Source organism: Coregonus clupeaformis, chromosome 7 (genome assembly GCF_020615455.1).
Source record: "Coregonus clupeaformis isolate EN_2021a chromosome 7, ASM2061545v1, whole genome shotgun sequence".
In the NCBI taxonomy this organism is placed as follows: domain Eukaryota; kingdom Metazoa; phylum Chordata; class Actinopteri; order Salmoniformes; family Salmonidae; genus Coregonus; species Coregonus clupeaformis.
The window spans coordinates 54315853-54335605 of NC_059198.1; the positions used below are offsets into that span (position 1 = coordinate 54315853).

Genomic DNA, 19753 nt, shown 5'->3' on the forward strand with positions numbered 1-19753 from the left:
TACTAACAAGTACTGGTTGGACTAGAACCATACTAACGAGTACTGGTTGGACTAGAACCATACTAACGAGTACTGGTTGGACTAGAACCATACTAACGAGTACTGGTTGGACTAGAACCATACTAACGAGTACTGGTTGGACTAGAACCATACTAACGAGTACTGGTTGGACTAAAACCATACTAACGAGTACTGGTTGGACTAGAACCATACTAACGAGTACTGGTTGGACTAGAACCATACTAACGGAGTACTGGTTGGACTAGAACCATACTAACGAAGTACTGGTTGGACTAGAACCATACTAACGAGTACTGGTTGGACTAGAACCATACTAACGAGTACTGGTTGGACTAGAAACCATACTAACGAAGTACTGGTTGGACTAGAACCATACTAACGAGTACTGGTTGGACTAGAACCATACTAACGAGTACTGGTTTGACTAGAACCATACTAACGAGTACTGGTTGGACTAGAGCCATACTAACGAGTACTGGTTGGACTAGAACCATACTAACGAGTACTGGTTGGACTAGAACCATACTAACGAGTACTGGTTGGACTAGAGCTATACTAACAAGTACTGGTTGGACTAGAACCATACTAACGAGTACTGGTTGGACTAGAACCATACTAACGAGTACTGGTTGGACTAGAACCATACTAACGAGTACTGGTTGGACTAGAACCATATTAACGCAGTACTGGTTGGACTAGGAACCATACTAACGAGTACTGGTTGGACTAAAACCATACTAACGAGTACTGGTTGGACTAGAACCATACTAACGAGTACTGGTTGGACTAGAACCATACTAACGAGTACTGGTTGGACTAGAACCATACTAACGAGTACTGGTTGGACTAGAACCATACTAACGAGTACTGGTTGGACTAGAACCATACTAACGAGTACTGGTTGGACTAGAACCATACTAACAAGTACTGGTTGGACTAGAACAATACTAACGAGTACTGGTTGGACTAGAACCATACTAACGAGTACTGGTTGGACTAGAACCATACTAACGAGTACTGGTTGGACTAGAACCATACTAACGTGTACTGGTTGGAATCGTTCCTTCCAATGTCTGGACAGTTGATCTTCTGCCGGAGGATCCTGATGATGCAGATGAAGAGGATGAAGTTCATCTGGAGGAGATGAAGAGATATTTACATAATACTTCAAGACAATAGCATCACATCATACATCTGATTGTGAGAACTGGAAGGATCTACCAGTGAAAGCAGCATGCCATTTATACAGTACCAAAACTATATTCTGCAACTGGAAAGAAGGTTCTGATACATCAAAGCTGTAAATTCCCACAAGTCAGCAGGTTATATGTGGTAAAACAAATGATGACTAGAAACAGCTTAGTGAAATGAAGGCAGAGCTGCTGAGTGAAATGACGAAGGCAGAGCTGCAGAGATAAATGTATCCTGTCAGAATATCACCAGCTATCAATACCGAAGGAGTAAACATACTTTTCAATCAAGCCACATGTGGACTTGTGTGTTATGTACTCTACTAAACTCTACTGGTGTGTTCTGTACTCTACTCTACTAAACTCTACTGGTGTGTTCTGTACTCTACTAAACTCTACTGGTGTGTTCTGTACTCTACTCTACTAAACTCTACTGGTGTGTTCTGTACTCTACTCTACTAAACTCTACTGGTGTGTTCTGTACTCTACTCTACTAAACTCTACTGGTGTGTTCTGTACTCTACTCTACTAAACTCTACTGGTGTGTTCTGTACTCTACTAAACTCTACTGGTGTGTTCTGTACTCTACTAAACTCTACTGGTGTGTTCTGTACTCTACTCTACTAAACTCTACTGGTGTGTTCTGTACTCTACTCTACTAAACTCTACTGGTGTGTTCTGTACTCTACTCTACTAAACTCTACTGGTGTGTTCTGTACTCTACTCTACCAAACTCTACTGGTGTGTTCTGTACTCTACTAAACTCTACTGGTGTGTTCTGTACTCTACTCTACTAAACTCTACTGGTGTGTTCTGTACTCTACTCTACTAAACTCTACTGGTGTGTTCTGTACTCTACTCTACTAAACTCTACTGGTGTGTTCTGTACTCTACTCTACTAAACTCTACTGGTGTGTTCTGTACTCTAGTCTACTAAACTCCACTGGTGTGTTCTGTACTCTACTCTACTGAACTCTACTGGTGTGTTCTGTACTCTACTCTACTAAACTCTACTGGTGTGTTCTGTACTCTACTCTACCAAACTCTACTGGTGTGTTCTGTACTCTACCAAACTCTACTGGTGTGTTCTGTACTCTACTCTACTAAACTCTACTGGTGTGTTCTGTACTATACTCTACCAAACTCTACTGGTGTGTTCTGTACTCTACTAAACTCTACTGGTGTGTTCTGTACTCTACTCTACTAAACTCTACTGGTGTGTTCTGTACTCTACTCTACTAAACTCCACTGGTGTGTTCTGTACTCTACTAAACTCTACTGGTGTGTTCTGTACTCTACTCTACTAAACTCTACTGGTGTGTTCTGTACTCTACTCTACTAAACTCTACTGGTGTGTTCTGTACTCTACTCTACTAAACTCTACTGGTGTGTTCTGTACTCTAGTCTACTAAACTCTACTGGTGTGTTCTGTACTCTACTCTACTAAACTCTACTGTTGTGTTCTGTACTATACTCTACTAAACTCTACTGGTGTGTTCTCTACTCTACTCTACTAAACTCTACTGGTGTGTTCTCTACTCTACTCTACTAAACTCTACTGGTGTGTTCTGTACTCTACTCTCCTAAACTCTACTGGTGTGTTCTGTACTCTACTCTACTAAACTCTACTGGTGTGTTCTGTACTCTACTCTACTAAACTCTACTGGTGTGTTCTGTACTCTACTCTACTAAACTCCACTGTTGTGTTCTGTACTCTACTAAACTCTACTGGTGTGTTCTGTACTCTACTCTACTAAACTCTACTGGTGTGTTCTGTACTTTACTCTACTAAACTCTACTGGTGTGTTCTCTACTCTACTAAACTCTACTGGTGTGTTCTGTACTCTACTCTACTAAACTCCACTGTTGTGTTCTGTACTCTACTAAACTCTACTGGTGTGTTCTGTACTCTACTCTACTAAACTCTACTGGTGTGTTCTGTACTCTACTCTACTAAACTCTACTGGTGTGTTCTCTACTCTACTCTACTAAACTCTACTGGTGTGTTCTCTACTCTACTCTACCAAACTGTACTGGTGTGTTCTGTACTCTACTCTACTTAACTCTACTGTTGTGTTCTGTACGCTACTCTAACTCTACTGGTGTGTTCTGTACTCTACTAAACTCTACTGGTGTGTTCTGTACTCTACTCTACCAAACTCTACTGGTGTGTTCTGTACTCTACTCTACCAAACTCTACTGGTGTGTTCTGTACTCTACTCTACCAAACTCTACTGGTGTGTTCTGTACTCTACTAAACTCTACTGGTGTGTTCTGTACTCTACTCTACTAAACTCTACTGGTGTGTTCTGTACTCTACTCTACTAAACTCTACTGGTGTGTTCTGTACTCTACTCTACTAAACTCTACTGGTGTGTTCTGTACTCTACTAAACTCTACTGGTGTTTTCTGTACTCTACTCTACTAAACTATACTGTTGTGTTCTGTACTCTACTCTACTAAACTCTACTGGTGTGTTCTGTACTCTACTCTACTAAACTCTACTGGTGTGTTCTGTACTCTACTCTACTGAACTCTACTGGTGTGTTCTGTACTCTACTCTACTAAACTCTACTGGTGTGTTCTCTACTCTACTCTACTAAACTCTACTGGTGTGTTCTGTACTCTACTCTACTAAACTCTACTGGTGTGTTCTGTACTCTACCAAACTCTACTGGTGTGTTCTGTACTCTACTCTACTAAACTCTACTGGTGTGTTCTGTACTCTACTCAACTCTACTGGTTTGTTCTGTACTCTACTAAACTCTACTGTTGTGTTCTGTACTATACTCTACTAAACTCTACTGGTGTGTTCTCTACTCTACTCTACTAAACTCTACTGGTGTGTTCTCTACTCTACTCTACTAAACTCTACTGGTGTGTTCTGTACTCTACTCTCCTAAACTCTACTGGTGTGTTCTCTACTCTACTCTACTAAACTCTACTGGTGTGTTCTGTACTCTACTCTACTAAACTTTACTGGTGTGTTCTGTACTCTACTCTACTAAACTCCACTGTTGTGTTCTGTACTCTACTAAACTCTACTGGTGTGTTCTGTACTCTACTCTACTAAACTCTACTGGTGTGTTCTGTAATTTACTCTACTAAACTCTACTGGTGTGTTCTCTACTCTACTAAACTCTACTGGTGTGTTCTGTACTCTACTCTACTAAACTCCACTGTTGTGTTCTGTACTCTACTAAACTCTACTGGTGTGTTCTGTACTCTACTCTACTAAACTCTACTGGTGTATTCTGTACTCTACTCTACTAAACTCTACTGGTGTGTTCTCTACTCTACTCTACTAAACTCTACTGGTGTGTTCTGTACTCTACTCTACTAAACTGTACTGGTGTGTTTTGTACTCTACTCTACTAAACTCTACTGTTGTGTTCTGTACGCTACTCAACTCTACTGGTGTGTTCTCTACTCTACTAAACTCTACTGGTGTGTTCTGTAATTTACTCTACTAAACTCTACTGGTGTGTTCTCTACTCTACTAAACTCTACTGGTGTGTTCTGTACTCTACTCTACTAAACTCCACTGTTGTGTTCTGTACTCTACTAAACTCTACTGGTGTGTTCTGTACTCTACTCTACTAAACTCTACTGGTGTATTCTGTACTCTACTCTACTAAACTCTACTGGTGTGTTCTCTACTCTACTCTACTAAACTCTACTGGTGTGTTCTGTACTCTACTCTACTAAACTGTACTGGTGTGTTTTGTACTCTACTAAACTCTACTGTTGTGTTCTGTACGCTACTCAACTCTACTGGTGTGTTCTGTACTCTACTAAACTCTACTGGTGTGTTCTGTACTCTACTCTACCAAACTCTACTGGTGTGTTCTGTACTCTACTAAACTCTACTGGTGTGTTCTGTACTCTACTCTACCAAACTCTACTGGTGTGTTCTGTACTCTACTAAACTCTACTGGTGTGTTCTGTACTCTACTCTACTAAACTCTACTGGTGTGTTCTGTACTCTACTCTACTAAACTCCACTGGTGTGTTCTGTACTCTACTCTACTAAACTCCACTGGTGTGTTCTGTACTCTACTAAACTCTACTGGTGTTTTCTGTACTCTACTCTACTAAACTATACTGTTGTGTTCTGTACTCTACTCTACTAAACTCTACTGGTGTGTTCTGTACTCTACTAAACTCTACTGGTGTGTTCTGTACTCTACTCTACTAAACTATACTGTTGTGTTCTGTACTCTACTCTACTAAACTCTACTGGTGTGTTCTGTACTCTACTAAACTCTACTGGTGTGTTCTGTACTCTACTCTACTAAACTCTACTGGTGTGTTCTGTACTCTACTCTACTAAACTCTACTGGTGTGTTCTGTACTCTACTCTACTAAACTCTACTGGTGTGTTCTGTACTCTACTCTACTAAACTCTACTGGTGTGTTCTGTACTCTACTAAACTCTACTGGTGTGTTCTGTACTCTACTCTACTAAACTCTACTGGTGTGTTCTGTACTCTACTAAACTCTACTGGTGTGTTCTGTACTCTACTCTACCAAACTCTACTGGTGTGTTCTGTACTCTACTAAACTCTACTGGTGTGTTCTGTACTCTACTCTACTAAACTCTACTGGTGTGTTCTGTACTCTACTCTACTAAACTCTACTGGTGTGTTCTGTACTCTACTCTACTAAACTCCACTGGTGTGTTCTGTACTCTACTAAACTCTACTGGTGTGTTCTGTACTCTACTCTACTAAACTCTACTGGTGTGTTCTGTATTCTACTCTACTAAACTCTACTGGTGTGTTCTGCCTACTCTACTAAACTCTACTGGTGTGTTCTGTACTCTACTCTACTAAACTATACTGGTGTGTTCTGTACTCTACTCTACTAAACTCTACTGGTGTGTTCTGTACTCTACTAAACTCTACTGGTGTGTTCTGTACTCTACTCTACTAAACTCTACTGTTGTGTTCTGTAATCTACTCTACTAAACTCTACTGGTGTGTTCTGTACTCTACTCTACTGAACTCTACTGGTGTGTTCTGTACTCTACTCTACTGAACTCTACTGGTGTGTTCTGTACTCTACTCTACTAAACTCTACTGGTGTGTTCTCTACTCTACTCTACTAAACTCTACTGGTGTGTTCTGTACTCTACTCTACTAAACTCTACTGGTGTGTTCTGTACTCTACCAAACTCTACTGGTGTGTTCTGTACTCTACTCTACTAAACTCTACTGGTGTGTTCTGTACTCTACTCTCAACTCTACTGGTGTGTTCTGTACTCTACTAAACTCTACTGGTGTGTTCTGACTTACTCTACTAAACTCTACTGGTGTGTTCTGTACTCTACTAAACTCTACTGTTGTGTTCTGTACTCTACTCTACTAAACTCTACTGGTGTGTTCTGTACTCTACTCTACTGAACTCTACTGGTGTGTTCTGCACTCTACTCTACTAAACTCTACTGGTGTGTTCTGTACTCTACTCTACTAAACTCTACTGGTGTGTTCTGTACTCTACTCTACTAAACTCTACTGGTGTGTTCTGTACTCTACTCTACTAAACTCTACTGGTGTGTTCTGTACTCTACCAAACTCTACTGGTGTGTTCTGTACTCTACTCTACTAAACTCTACTGGTGTGTTCTGTACTCTACTAAACTCTACTGGTGTGTTCTGTGCTCTACTCTACTAAACTCTACTGGTGTGTTCTGTACTCTACTCTACTAAACTCTACTGGTGTGTTCTCTACTCTACTCTACCAAACTCTACTGGTGTGTTCTGTACTCTACTAAACTCTACTGGTGTGTTCTGTACTCTACTCTACTAAACTCTACTGTTGTGTTCTGTACTCTACTCTACTAAACTCTACTGGTGTGTTCTGTACTCTACTCTACTAAACTCTACTATTGTGTTCTCTACTCTACTCGACTAAACTCTACTGGTGTGTTCTCTACTCTACTCTACTAAACTCTACTGGTGTGTTCTGTACTCTACTCTACTAAACTCTACTGGTGTGTTCTGTACTCTACTCTACTAAACTCTACTGGTGTGTTCTGTACTCTACTCTACTAAACTCTACTGGTGTGTTCTGTACTCTACTCTACTAAACTCTACTGGTGTGTTCTGTACTCTACTCTACTAAACTCTACTGGTGTGTTCTGTACTCTACTCTACTAAACTCTACTGGTGTGTTCTGTACTCTACTAAACTCTACTGGTGTGTTCTGTACTCTACTCTACTAAACTCTACTGGTGTGTTCTGTACTCTACTAAACTCTACTGGTGTGTTCTGTACTCTACTAAACTCTGCTGGTGTGTTCTGTACTCTACTCTACTAAACTCTACTGGTGTGTTCTGTACACTACTAAACTCTACTTGTGTGTTCTGTACTCTACTAAACTCCACTGGTGTGTTCTGTACTCTACTCTACTAAACTGCACTGGTGTGTTCTGTACTCTACTCTACTAAACTCTACTGGTGTGTTCTGTACTCTACTAAACTCTACTGGTGTGTTCTCTACTCTACTAAACTCTACTGGTGTGTTCTGTACTCTACTCTACCAAACTCTACTGGTGTGTTCTGTACTCTACTAAACTCCACTGGTGTGTTCTGTACTCTACTCTACTAAACTCTACTGGTGTGTTCTGTACTCTACTCTACTAAACTCTACTGGTGTGTTCTGTACTCTACTCTACTAAACTCTACTGGTGTGTTCAGTACTGTACTAAACTCTACTGGTGTGTTCTGTACTCTACTCTACTAAACTCCACTGGTGTGTTCTGTACTATACTATACTCTACTAAACTCTACTGGTGTGTTCTGTACTCTACTCTACTAAACTCTACTGGTGTGTTCTGTACTCTACTCTACTAAACTCTACTGGTGTGTTCTGTACTCTACTCTACTAAACTCTACTGGTGTGTTCTGTACTCTACTAAACTCTACTGGTGTGTTCTGTACTCTACTAAACTCTACTGGTGTGTTCTGTACTCTACTCTACTAAACTCCACTGGTGTGTTCTGTACTCTACTAAACTCTACTGGTGTGTTCTGTACTCTACTCTACTAAACTCTACTGTTGTGTTCTGTACTCTACTCTACTAAACTCTACTGGTGTGTTCTGTACTCTACTCTACTAAACTCTACTTGTGTGTTCTGTACTCTACTCTACTAAACTCTACTGGTGTGTTCTGTACTCTACTAAACTCTACTGGTGTGTTCTGTACTCTAGTCTACTAAACTCCACTGGTGTGTTCTGTACTCTACTAAACTCTACTGGTGTGTTCTGTACTCTACTAAACTCTACTGGTGTGTTCTGTACTCTACTCTACCAAACTCTACTGTTGTGTTCTGTACTCTACTCTACTAAACTCTACTGGTGTGTTCTGTACTCTACTCTACTAAACTCTACTGGTGTGTTCTGTACTCTACTCTACTGAACTCTACTGGTGTGTTCTGTACTCTACTCTACTGAACTCTACTGGTGTGTTCTGTACTCTACTCTACTAAACTCTACTGGTGTGTTCTGTACTCTACCAAACTCTACTGGTGTGTTCTGTACTCTACTCTACTAAACTCTACTGGTTTGTTCTGTACTCTACTAAACTCTACTGGTGTGTTCTGTACTCTACTAAACTCTACTGGTGTGTTCTGTACTCTACTAAACTCTACTGGTGTGTTCTGTACTCTACTCTACCAAACTCTACTGGTGTGTTCTGTACTCTACTAAACTCTACTGGTGTGTTCTGTACTCTACTCTACCAAACTCTACTGGTGTGTTCTGTACTCTACTAAACTCTACTGGTGTGTTCTGTACTCTACTCTACTAAACTCTACTGGTGTGTTCTGTACTCTACTCTACTAAACTCTACTGGTGTGTTCTGTACTCTAGTCTACTAAACTCCACTGGTGTGTTCTGTACTCTACTCTACTGTACTCTACTGGTGTGTTCTGTACTCTACTCTACTAAACTCTACTGGTGTGTTCTGTACTCTACCAAACTCTACTGGTGTGTTCTGTACTCTACTCTACTAAACTCTACTGGTGTGTTCTGTACTCTACTCAACTCTACTGGTTTATTCTGTACTCTACTAAACTCTACTGGTGTGTTCTGTACTCTACTAAACTCTACTGGTGTGTTCTGTACTCTACTAAACTCTACTGGTGTGTTCTGTACTCTACTCTACCAAACTCTACTGGTGTGTTCTGTACTCTACTAAACTCTACTGGTGTGTTCTGTACTCTACTCTACCAAACTCTACTGGTGTGTTCTGTACTCTACTAAACTCTACTGGTGTGTTCTGTACTCTACTCTACTAAACTCTACTGGTGTGTTCTGTACTCTACTCTACTAAACTCTACTGGTGTGTTCTGTACTCTAGTCTACTAAACTCTACTGGTGTGTTCTGTACTCTACTCTACTGTACTCTACTGGTGTGTTCTGTACTCTACTCTACTAAACTCTACTGGTGTGTTCTGTACTCTACTCTACCAAACTCTACTGGTGTGTTCTGTACTCTACCAAACTCTACTGGTGTGTTCTGTACTCTACTCTACTAAACTCTACTGGTGTGTTCTGTACTCTACTCTACTAAACTCTACTGGTGTGTTCTGTACTCTACTAAACTCTACTGGTGTGTTCTGTACTCTACTCTACTAAACTCTACTGGTGTGTTCTGTACTCTACTCTACTAAACTCTACTGGTGTGTTCTGTACTCTACTAAACTCTACTGGTGTGTTCTGTACTCTACTCTACTAAACTCTACTGGTGTGTTCTGTACTCTACTCTACTAAACTCTACTGGTGTGTTCTGTACTCTACTCTACTAAACTCCACTGGTGTGTTCTGTACTTACTCTACTAAACTCTACTGGTGTGTTCTGTACTCTACTCTACTAAACTCTACTGGTGTGTTCTGTACTCTACTCTACTAAACTCTACTGGTGTGTTCTGTACTCTACTCTACTAAACTCTACTGGTGTGTTCTGTACTCTACTCTACTAAACTCTACTGGTGTGTTCTGTACTCTACTCTACTAAACTCTACTGGTGTGTTCTGTACTCTACTCTACTAAACTCTACTGGTGTGTTCTGTACTCTACTCTACTAAACTCTACTGGTGTGTTCTGTACTCTACTCTACTAAACTCCACTGTTGTGTTCTGTACTCTACTAAACTCTACTGGTGTGTTCTGTAATTTACTCTACTAAACTCTACTGGTGTGTTCTCTACTCTACTAAACTCTACTGGTGTGTTCTGTACTCTACTCTACTAAACTCTACTGGTGTGTTCTGTACTCTACTAAACTCTACTGGTGTGTTCTGTACTCTACTCTACTAAACTCTACTGGTGTGTTCTGTACTCTACTCTACTAAACTCTACTGGTGTGTTCTCTACTCTACTCTACTAAACTCTACTGGTGTGTTCTCTACTCTACTCTACCAAACTGTACTGGTGTGTTCTGTACTCTACTCTACTTAACTCTACTGTTGTGTTCTGTACGCTACTCAACTATACTGGTGTGTTCTGTACTCTACTAAACTCTACTGGTGTGTTCTGTACTCTACTCTACCAAACTCTACTGGTGTGTTCTGTACTCTACTAAACTCTACTGGTGTGTTCTGTACTCTACTCTACCAAACTCTACTGGTGTGTTCTGTACTCTACTAAACTCTACTGGTGTGTTCTGTACTCTACTCTACTAAACTCTACTGGTGTGTTCTGTACTCTACTACTCTACTGGTGTGTTCTGTACTCTACTCTACTAAACTCTACTGGTGTGTTCTGTACTCTACTCTACTAAACTCTACTGGTGTGTTCTGTACTCTACTAAACTCTACTGGTGTGTTCTGTACTCTACTAAACTCTACTGGTGTGTTCTCTACTCTACTCTACTAAACTCTACTGGTGTGTTCTGTACTCTACTAAACTCTACTGGTGTGTTCTGTACTCTACTAAACTCTACTGGTGTGTTCTGTACTCTACTCTACTAAACTCTACTGGTGTGTTCTGTACTCTACTCTACTAAACTCTACTGGTGTGTTCTGTCTACTCTACTAAACTCTACTGGTGTGTTCTCTACTCTACTAAACTCTACTGGTGTGTTCTGTACTCTACTCTACCAAACTCTACTGGTGTGTTCTGTACTCTACTAAACTCCACTGGTGTGTTCTGTACTCTACTCTACTAAACTCTACTGGTGTGTTCTGTACTCTACTCTACTAAACTCTACTGGTGTGTTCTGTACTCTACTCTACTAAACTCTACTGGTGTGTTCTGTACTCTACTAAACTCTACTGGTGTGTTCTGTACTCTACTCTACTAAACTCTACTGGTGTGTTCTGTACTCTACTCTACTAAACTCTACTGGTGTGTTCTGTACTCTACTCTACTAAACTCTACTGGTGTGTTCTGTACTCTACTAAACTCTACTGGTGTGTTCTGCTACTCTACTAAACTCTGCTGGTGTGTTCTGTACTCTACTCTACTAAACTCTACTGGTGTGTTCTGTACTACTCTACTAAACTCTACTTGTGTGTTCTGTACTCTACTAAACTCTACTGGTGTGTTCTGTACTCTACTCTACTAAACTGCACTGGTGTGTTCTGTACTCTACTCTACTAAACTCTACTGGTGTGTTCTGTACTCTACTAAACTCTACTGGTGTGTTCTCTACTCTACTAAACTCTACTGGTGTGTTCTGTACTCTACTCTACCAAACTCTACTGGTGTGTTCTCTACTCTACTAAACTCTACTGGTGTGTTCTGTACTCTACTCTACCAAACTCTACTGGTGTGTTCTGTACTCTACTAAACTCCACTGGTGTGTTCTGTACTCTACTCTACTAAACTCTACTGGTGTGTTCTGTACTCTACTCTACTAAACTCTACTGGTGTGTTCTGTACTCTACTCTACTAAACTCTACTGGTGTGTTCTGTACTGTACTAAACTCTACTGGTGTGTTCTGTACTCTACTCTACTAAACTCCACTGGTGTGTTCTGTACTATACTAAACTCTACTAAACTCTACTGGTGTGTTCTGTACTCTACTCTACTAAACTCTACTGGTGTGTTCTGTACTCTACTCTACTAAACTCTACTGGTGTGTTCTGTACTCTACTCTACTAAACTCTACTGGGGTGTTTTGTACTCTACTAAACTCTACTGGGGTGTTTTGTACTCTACTAAACTCTACAGGTGTGTTCTGTACTCTACTCTATTAAACTCCACTGTTGTGTTCTGTACTCTACTAAACTCTACTGGTGTGTTCTGTACTCTACTCTACTAAACTCTACTGTTGTGTTCTGTACTCTACTCTACTAAACTCTACTGGTGTGTTCTGTACTCTACTCTACTAAACTCTACTGGTGTGTTCTGTACTCTACTCTACTAAACTCTACTGGTGTGTTCTGTACTCTACTAAACTCTACTGGTGTGTTCTGTACTCTAGTCTACTAAACTCTACTGGTGTGTTCTGTACTCTACTAAACTCTACTGGTGTGTTCTGTACTCTACTAAACTCTACTGGTGTGTTCTGTACTCTACTCTACCAAACTCTACTGGTGTGTTCTGTACTCTACTCTACTAAACTCTACTGGTGTGTTCTGTACTCTACTCTACTAAACTCTACTGGTGTGTTCTGTACTCTACTCTACTAAACTCTACTGGTGTGTTCTGTACTCTACTCTACTAAACTCTACTGGTGTGTTCTGTACTCTACTCTACTAAACTCTACTGGTGTGTTCTGTACTCTACCAAACTCTACTGGTGTGTTCTGTACTCTACTCTACTAAACTCTACTGGTTTATTCTGTACTCTACTAAACTCTACTGGTGTGTTCTGTACTCTACTAAACTCTACTGGTGTGTTCTGTACTCTACTAAACTCTACTGGTGTGTTCTGTACTCTACTCTACCAAACTCTACTGGTGTGTTCTGTACTCTACTAAACTCTACTGGTGTGTTCTGTACTCTACTCTACCAAACTCTACTGGTGTGTTCTGTACTCTACTAAACTCTACTGGTGTGTTCTGTACTCTACTCTACTAAACTCTACTGGTGTGTTCTGTACTCTACTCTACTAAACTCTACTGGTGTGTTCTGTACTCTAGTCTACTAAACTCTACTGGTGTGTTCTGTACTCTACTCTACTGAACTCTACTGGTGTGTTCTGTACTCTACTCTACTAAACTCTACTGGTGTGTTCTGTACTCTACCAAACTCTACTGGTGTGTTCTGTACTCTACTCTACTAAACTCTACTGGTGTGTTCTGTACTCTACTCAACTCTACTGGTTTGTTCTGTACTCTACTAAACTCTACTGGTGTGTTCTGTACTCTACTAAACTCTACTGGTGTGTTCTGTACTCTACTAAACTCTACTGGTGTGTTCTGTACTCTACTCTACCAAACTCTACTGGTGTGTTCTGTACTCTACTAAACTCTACTGGTGTGTTCTGTACTCTACTCTACCAAACTCTACTGGTGTGTTCTGTACTCTACTAAACTCTACTGGTGTGTTCTGTACTCTACTCTACTAAACTCTACTGGTGTGTTCTGTACTCTACTCTACTAAACTCTACTGGTGTGTTCTGTACTCTAGTCTACTAAACTCCACTGGTGTGTTCTGTACTCTACTCTACTGAACTCTACTGGTGTGTTCTGTACTCTACTCTACTAAACTCTACTGGTGTGTTCTGTACTCTACTCTACCAAACTCTACTGGTGTGTTCTGTACTCTACCAAACTCTACTGGTGTGTTCTGTACTCTACTCTACTAAACTCTACTGGTGTGTTCTGTACTCTACTCTACTAAACTCCACTGTTGTGTTCTGTACTCTACTAAACTCTACTGTTGTGTTCTGTACTCTACTCTACTAAACTCTACTGGTGTGTTCTGTACTCTACTCTACTAAACTCCACTGTTGTGTTCTGTACTCTACTAAACTCTACTGGTGTGTTCTGTACTTTACTCTACTAAACTCTACTGGTGTGTTCTCTACTCTACTCTACTAAACTCTACTGGTGTGTTCTGTACTCTACTCTACTAAACTCCACAGGTGTGTTCTGTACTCTAGTCTACTAAACTCTACTGGTGTGTTCTGTACTCTACTCTACTAAACTCTACTGTTGTGTTCTGTACTATACTCTACTAAACTCTACTGGTGTGTTCTCTACTCTACTCTACTAAACTCTACTGGTGTGTTCTGTACTCTACTCTACTAAACTCTACTGGTGTGTTCTGTACTCTACTCTACTAAACTCTACTGGTGTGTTCTGTACTCTACTCTACTAAACTCTACTGGTGTGTTCTGTACTCTACTCTACTAAACTCTACTGGTGTGTTCTGTACTCTACTCTACTAAACTCTACTGGTGTGTTCTGTACTCTACTAAACTCTACTGGTGTGTTCTGTACTCTACTCTACTAAACTCTACTGGTGTGTTCTGTAATTTACTCTACTAAACTCTACTGGTGTGTTCTGTACTCTACTAAACTCTACTGGTGTGTTCTGTACTCTACTCTACTAAACTCTACTGTTGTGTTCTGTACTCTACTAAACTCTACTGGTGTGTTCTGTACTCTACTCTACTAAACTCTACTGGTGTGTTCTGTACTCTACTCTACTAAACTCTACTGGTGTGTTCTGTACTCTACTCTACTAAACTCTACTGGTGTGTTCTGTACTCTACTCTACTAAACTCTACTGGTGTGTTCTGTACTCTACTCTACTAAACTCTACTGTTGTGTTCTGTACGCTACTCTCAAACTCTACTGGTGTGTTCTGTACTCTACTAAACTCTACTGGTGTGTTCTGTACTCTACTCTACCAAACTCTACTGGTGTGTTCTGTACTCTACTCTACCAAACTCTACTGGTGTGTTCTGTACTCTACTCTACCAAACTCTACTGGTGTGTTCTGCTACTCTACTAAACTCTACTGGTGTGTTCTGTACTCTACTCTACTAAACTCTACTGGTGTGTTCTGTACTCTACTCTACTAAACTCTACTGGTGTGTTCTGTACTCTACTCTACTAAACTCCACTGGTGTGTTCTGCTTACTCTACTAAACTCTACTGGTGTTTTCTGTACTCTACTCTACTAAACTATACTGTTGTGTTCTGTACTCTACTCTACTAAACTCTACTGGTGTGTTCTGTACTCTACTAAACTCTACTGGTGTGTTCTGTACTCTACTCTACTAAACTCTACTGGTGTGTTCTGTAATCTACTCTACTAAACTCTACTGGTGTGTTCTGTACTCTACTCTACTAAACTCTACTGGTGTGTTCTGTACTCTACTCTACTGAACTCTACTGGTGTGTTCTGTACTCTACTCTACTAAACTCTACTGGTGTGTTCTGTACTCTACTCTACTAAACTCTACTGGTGTGTTCTGTACTCTACTCTACTAAACTCTACTGGTGTGTTCTGTACTCTACTAAACTCTACTGGTGTGTTCTGTACTCTACTAAACTCTACTGGTGTGTTCTGTACTCTACTCTACTCTACTCTACTCAACTGGTTTGTTCTGTACTCTACTAAACTCTACTGGTGTGTTCTGTACTCTACTAAACTCTACTGGTGTGTTCTGTACTCTACTAAACTCTACTGGTGTGTTCTGTACTCTACTAAACTCTACTGGTGTGTTCTGTACTCTACTCTACTAAACTCTACTGGTGTGTTCTGTACTCTACTCTACTAAACTCTACTGGTGTGTTCTGTACTCTACTAAACTCTACTGGTGTGTTCTGTACTCTACTCTACTAAACTCTACTGGTGTGTTCTGTACTCTACTCTACTAAACTCTACTGGTGTGTTCTGTACTCTACTAAACTCTACTGGTGTGTTCTGTACTCTACTCTACTAAACTCTACTGGTGTGTTCTGTACTCTACTCTACTAAACTCTACTGGTGTGTTCTGTACTCTACTCTACTAAACTCCACAGGTGTGTTCTGTACTCTAGTCTACTAAACTCTACTGGTGTGTTCTGTACTCTACTCTACTAAACTCTACTGTTGTGTTCTGTACTATACTCTACTAAACTCTACTGGTGTGTTCTCTACTCTACTCTACTAAACTCTACTGGTGTGTTCTCTACTCTACTCTACTAAACTCTACTGGTGTGTTCTGTACTCTACTCTCCTAAACTCTACTGGTGTGTTCTCTACTCTACTCTACTAAACTCTACTGGTGTGTTCTGTACTCTACTCTACTAAACTTACTGGTGTGTTCTGTACTCTACTCTACTAAACTCCACTGTTGTGTTCTGTACTCTACTAAACTCTACTGGTGTGTTCTGTACTCTACTCTACTAAACTCTACTGGTGTGTTCTGTAATTTACTCTACTAAACTCTACTGGTGTGTTCTCTACTCTACTAAACTCTACTGGTGTGTTCTGTACTCTACTCTACTAAACTCCACTGTTGTGTTCTGTACTCTACTAAACTCTACTGGTGTGTTCTGTACTCTACTCTACTAAACTCTACTGGTGTGTTCTGTACTCTACTCTACTAAACTCTACTGGTGTGTTCTCTACTCTACTCTACTAAACTCTACTGGTGTGTTCTGTACTCTACTCTACTAAACTGTACTGGTGTGTTTTGTACTCTACTCTACTAAACTCTACTGTTGTGTTCTGTACGCTACTCAACTCTACTGGTGTGTTCTGTACTCTACTAAACTCTACTGGTGTGTTCTGTACTCTACTCTACCAAACTCTACTGGTGTGTTCTGTACTCTACTCTACCAAACTCTACTGGTGTGTTCTGTACTCTACTCTACCAAACTCTACTGGTGTGTTCTGTACTCTACTAAACTCTACTGGTGTGTTCTGTACTCTACTCTACTAAACTCTACTGGTGTGTTCTGTACTCTACTCTACTAAACTCTACTGGTGTGTTCTGTACTCTACTCTACTAAACTCCACTGGTGTGTTCTGTACTCTACTAAACTCTACTGGTGTGTTCTGTACTCTACTCTACTAAACTATACTGTTGTGTTCTGTACTCTACTCTACTAAACTCTACTGGTGTGTTCTGTACTCTACTAAACTCTACTGGTGTGTTCTGTACTCTACTCTACTAAACTCTACTGGTGTGTTCTGTAATCTACTCTACTAAACTCTACTGGTGTGTTCTGTACTCTACTCTACTAAACTCTACTGGTGTGTTCTGTACTCTACTCTACTGAACTCTACTGGTGTGTTCTGTACTCTACTCTACTAAACTCTACTGGTGTGTTCTGTACTCTACTCTACTAAACTCTACTGGTGTGTTCTGTACTCTACTCTACTAAACTCTACTGGTGTGTTCTGTACTCTACCAAACTCTACTGGTGTGTTCTGTACTCTACTCTACTAAACTCTACTGGTGTGTTCTGTACTCTACTCAACTCTACTGGTGTGTTCTGTACTCTACTAAACTCTACTGGTGTGTTCTGTACTCTACTAAACTCTACTGGTGTGTTCTGTACTCTACTAAACTCTACTGGTGTGTTCTGTACTCTACTCTACTAAACTCTACTGGTGTGTTCTGTACTCTACTCTACTGAACTCTACTGGTGTGTTCTGTACTCTACTCTACTAAACTCTACTGGTGTGTTCTGTACTCTACTCTACTAAACTCTACTGGTGTGTTCTCTACTCTACTCTACTAAACTCTACTGGTGTGTTCTGTACTCTACTCTACTAAACTCTACTGGTGTGTTCTGTACTCTACCAAACTCTACTGGTGTGTTCTGTACTCTACTCTACTAAACTCTACTGGTGTGTTCTGTACTCTACTAAACTCTACTGGTGTGTTCTGTGCTCTACTCTACTAAACTCTACTGGTGTGTTCTGTACTCTACTCTACTAAACTCTACTGGTGTGTTCCTCTACTCTACCAAACTCTACTGGTGTGTTCTGTACTCTACTAAACTCTACTGGTGTGTTCTGTACTCTACTCTACTAAACTCTACTGGTGTGTTCTGTACTCTACTCTACTAAACTCTACTGGTGTGTTCTGTACTCTACTCTACTAAACTCTACTGTTGTGTTCTGTACTCTACTCGACTAAACTCTACTGGTGTGTTCTCTACTCTACTAAACTCTACTGGTGTGTTCTGTACTCTACTCTACTAAACTCTACTGGTGTGTTCTGTACTCTACTCTACTAAACTCTACTGGTGTGTTCTGTACTCTACTCTACTAAACTCTACTGGTGTGTTCTGTACTCTACTCTACTAAACTCTACTGGTGTGTTCTGTACTCTACTCTACTAAACTCTACTGGTGTGTTCTGTACTCTACTAAACTCTACTGGTGTGTTCTGTACTCTACTCTACTAAACTCTACTGGTGTGTTCTGTACTCTACTAAACTCTACTGGTGTGTTCTGTACTCTACTAAACTCTGCTGGTGTGTTCTCTACTCTACTCTACTAAACTCTACTGGTGTGTTCTGTACACTACTAAACTCTACTTGTGTGTTCTGTACTCTACTAAACTCTACTGGTGTGTTCTGTACTCTACTCTACTAAACTGCACTGGTGTGTTCTGTACTCTACTCTACTAAACTCTACTGGTGTGTTCTGTACTCTACTAAACTCTACTGGTGTGTTCTCTACTCTACTAAACTCTACTGGTGTGTTCTGTACTCTACTCTACCAAACTCTACTGGTGTGTTCTGTACTCTACTAAACTCTACTGGTGTGTTCTGTACTCTACTCTACTAAACTCTACTGGTGTGTTCTGTACTCTACTCTACTAAACTCTACTGGTGTGTTCTGTACTCTACTAAACTCCATTGGTGTGTTCTGTACTCTACTCTACCAAACTCTACTGGTGTGTACTCTACTCTCCTAAACTCTACTGGTGTGTTCTGTACTCTACTCTACTAAACTCTACTGGTGTGTTCTGTACTCTACTCTACTAAACTCTACTGGTGTGTTCTTTACTCTACTCTACTAAACTCTACTGTTGTGTTCAGTACTGTACTAAACTCTACTGGTGTGTTCTGTACTCTACTCTACTAAACTCCACTGGTGTGTTCTGTACTATACTAAACTCTACTAAACTCTACTGGTGTGTTCTGTACTCTACTCTACTAAACTCTACTGGTGTGTTCTGTACTCTACTCTACTAAACTCTACTGGTGTGTTCTGTACTCTACTCTACTAAACTCTACTGGTGTGTTCTGTACTCTACTAAACTCTACTGGTGTGTTCTGTACTCTACTCTACTAAACTCTACTGGTGTGTTCTGTAATTTACTCTACTAAACTCTACTGGTGTGTTCTCTACTCTACTAAACTCTACTGGTGTGTTCTGTACTCTACTCTACTAAACTCCACTGTTGTGTTCTGTACTCTACTAAACTCTACTGGTGTGTTCTGTACTCTACTCTACTAAACTCTACTGGTGTGTTCTGTACTCTACTCTACTAAACTCTACTGGTGTGTTCTCTACTCTACTCTACTAAACTCTACTGGTGTGTTCTGTACTCTACTCTACTAAACTGTACTGGTGTGTTCTGTACTCTACTCTACTAAACTCTACTGTTGTGTTCTGTACGCTACTCAACT

At 40.3% G+C, this 19753-nt stretch overlaps 1 protein-coding gene across 1 annotated transcript in view; it reads right to left on the bottom strand.

Annotated features, from left to right (window-relative positions):
* The window catches only part of vipr1b (vasoactive intestinal peptide receptor 1b), a 295279-nt gene that overhangs the window by 14594 nt on the left and 260932 nt on the right, over window positions 1–19753 (bottom strand). Inside the window, exon 9 of the mRNA XM_045221440.1 lies at window positions 1064–1155. Within this exon, the coding sequence (XP_045077375.1) occupies window positions 1064–1155 (92 nt within the window). The remainder of the gene's footprint in view (window positions 1–1063; window positions 1156–19753) is intronic.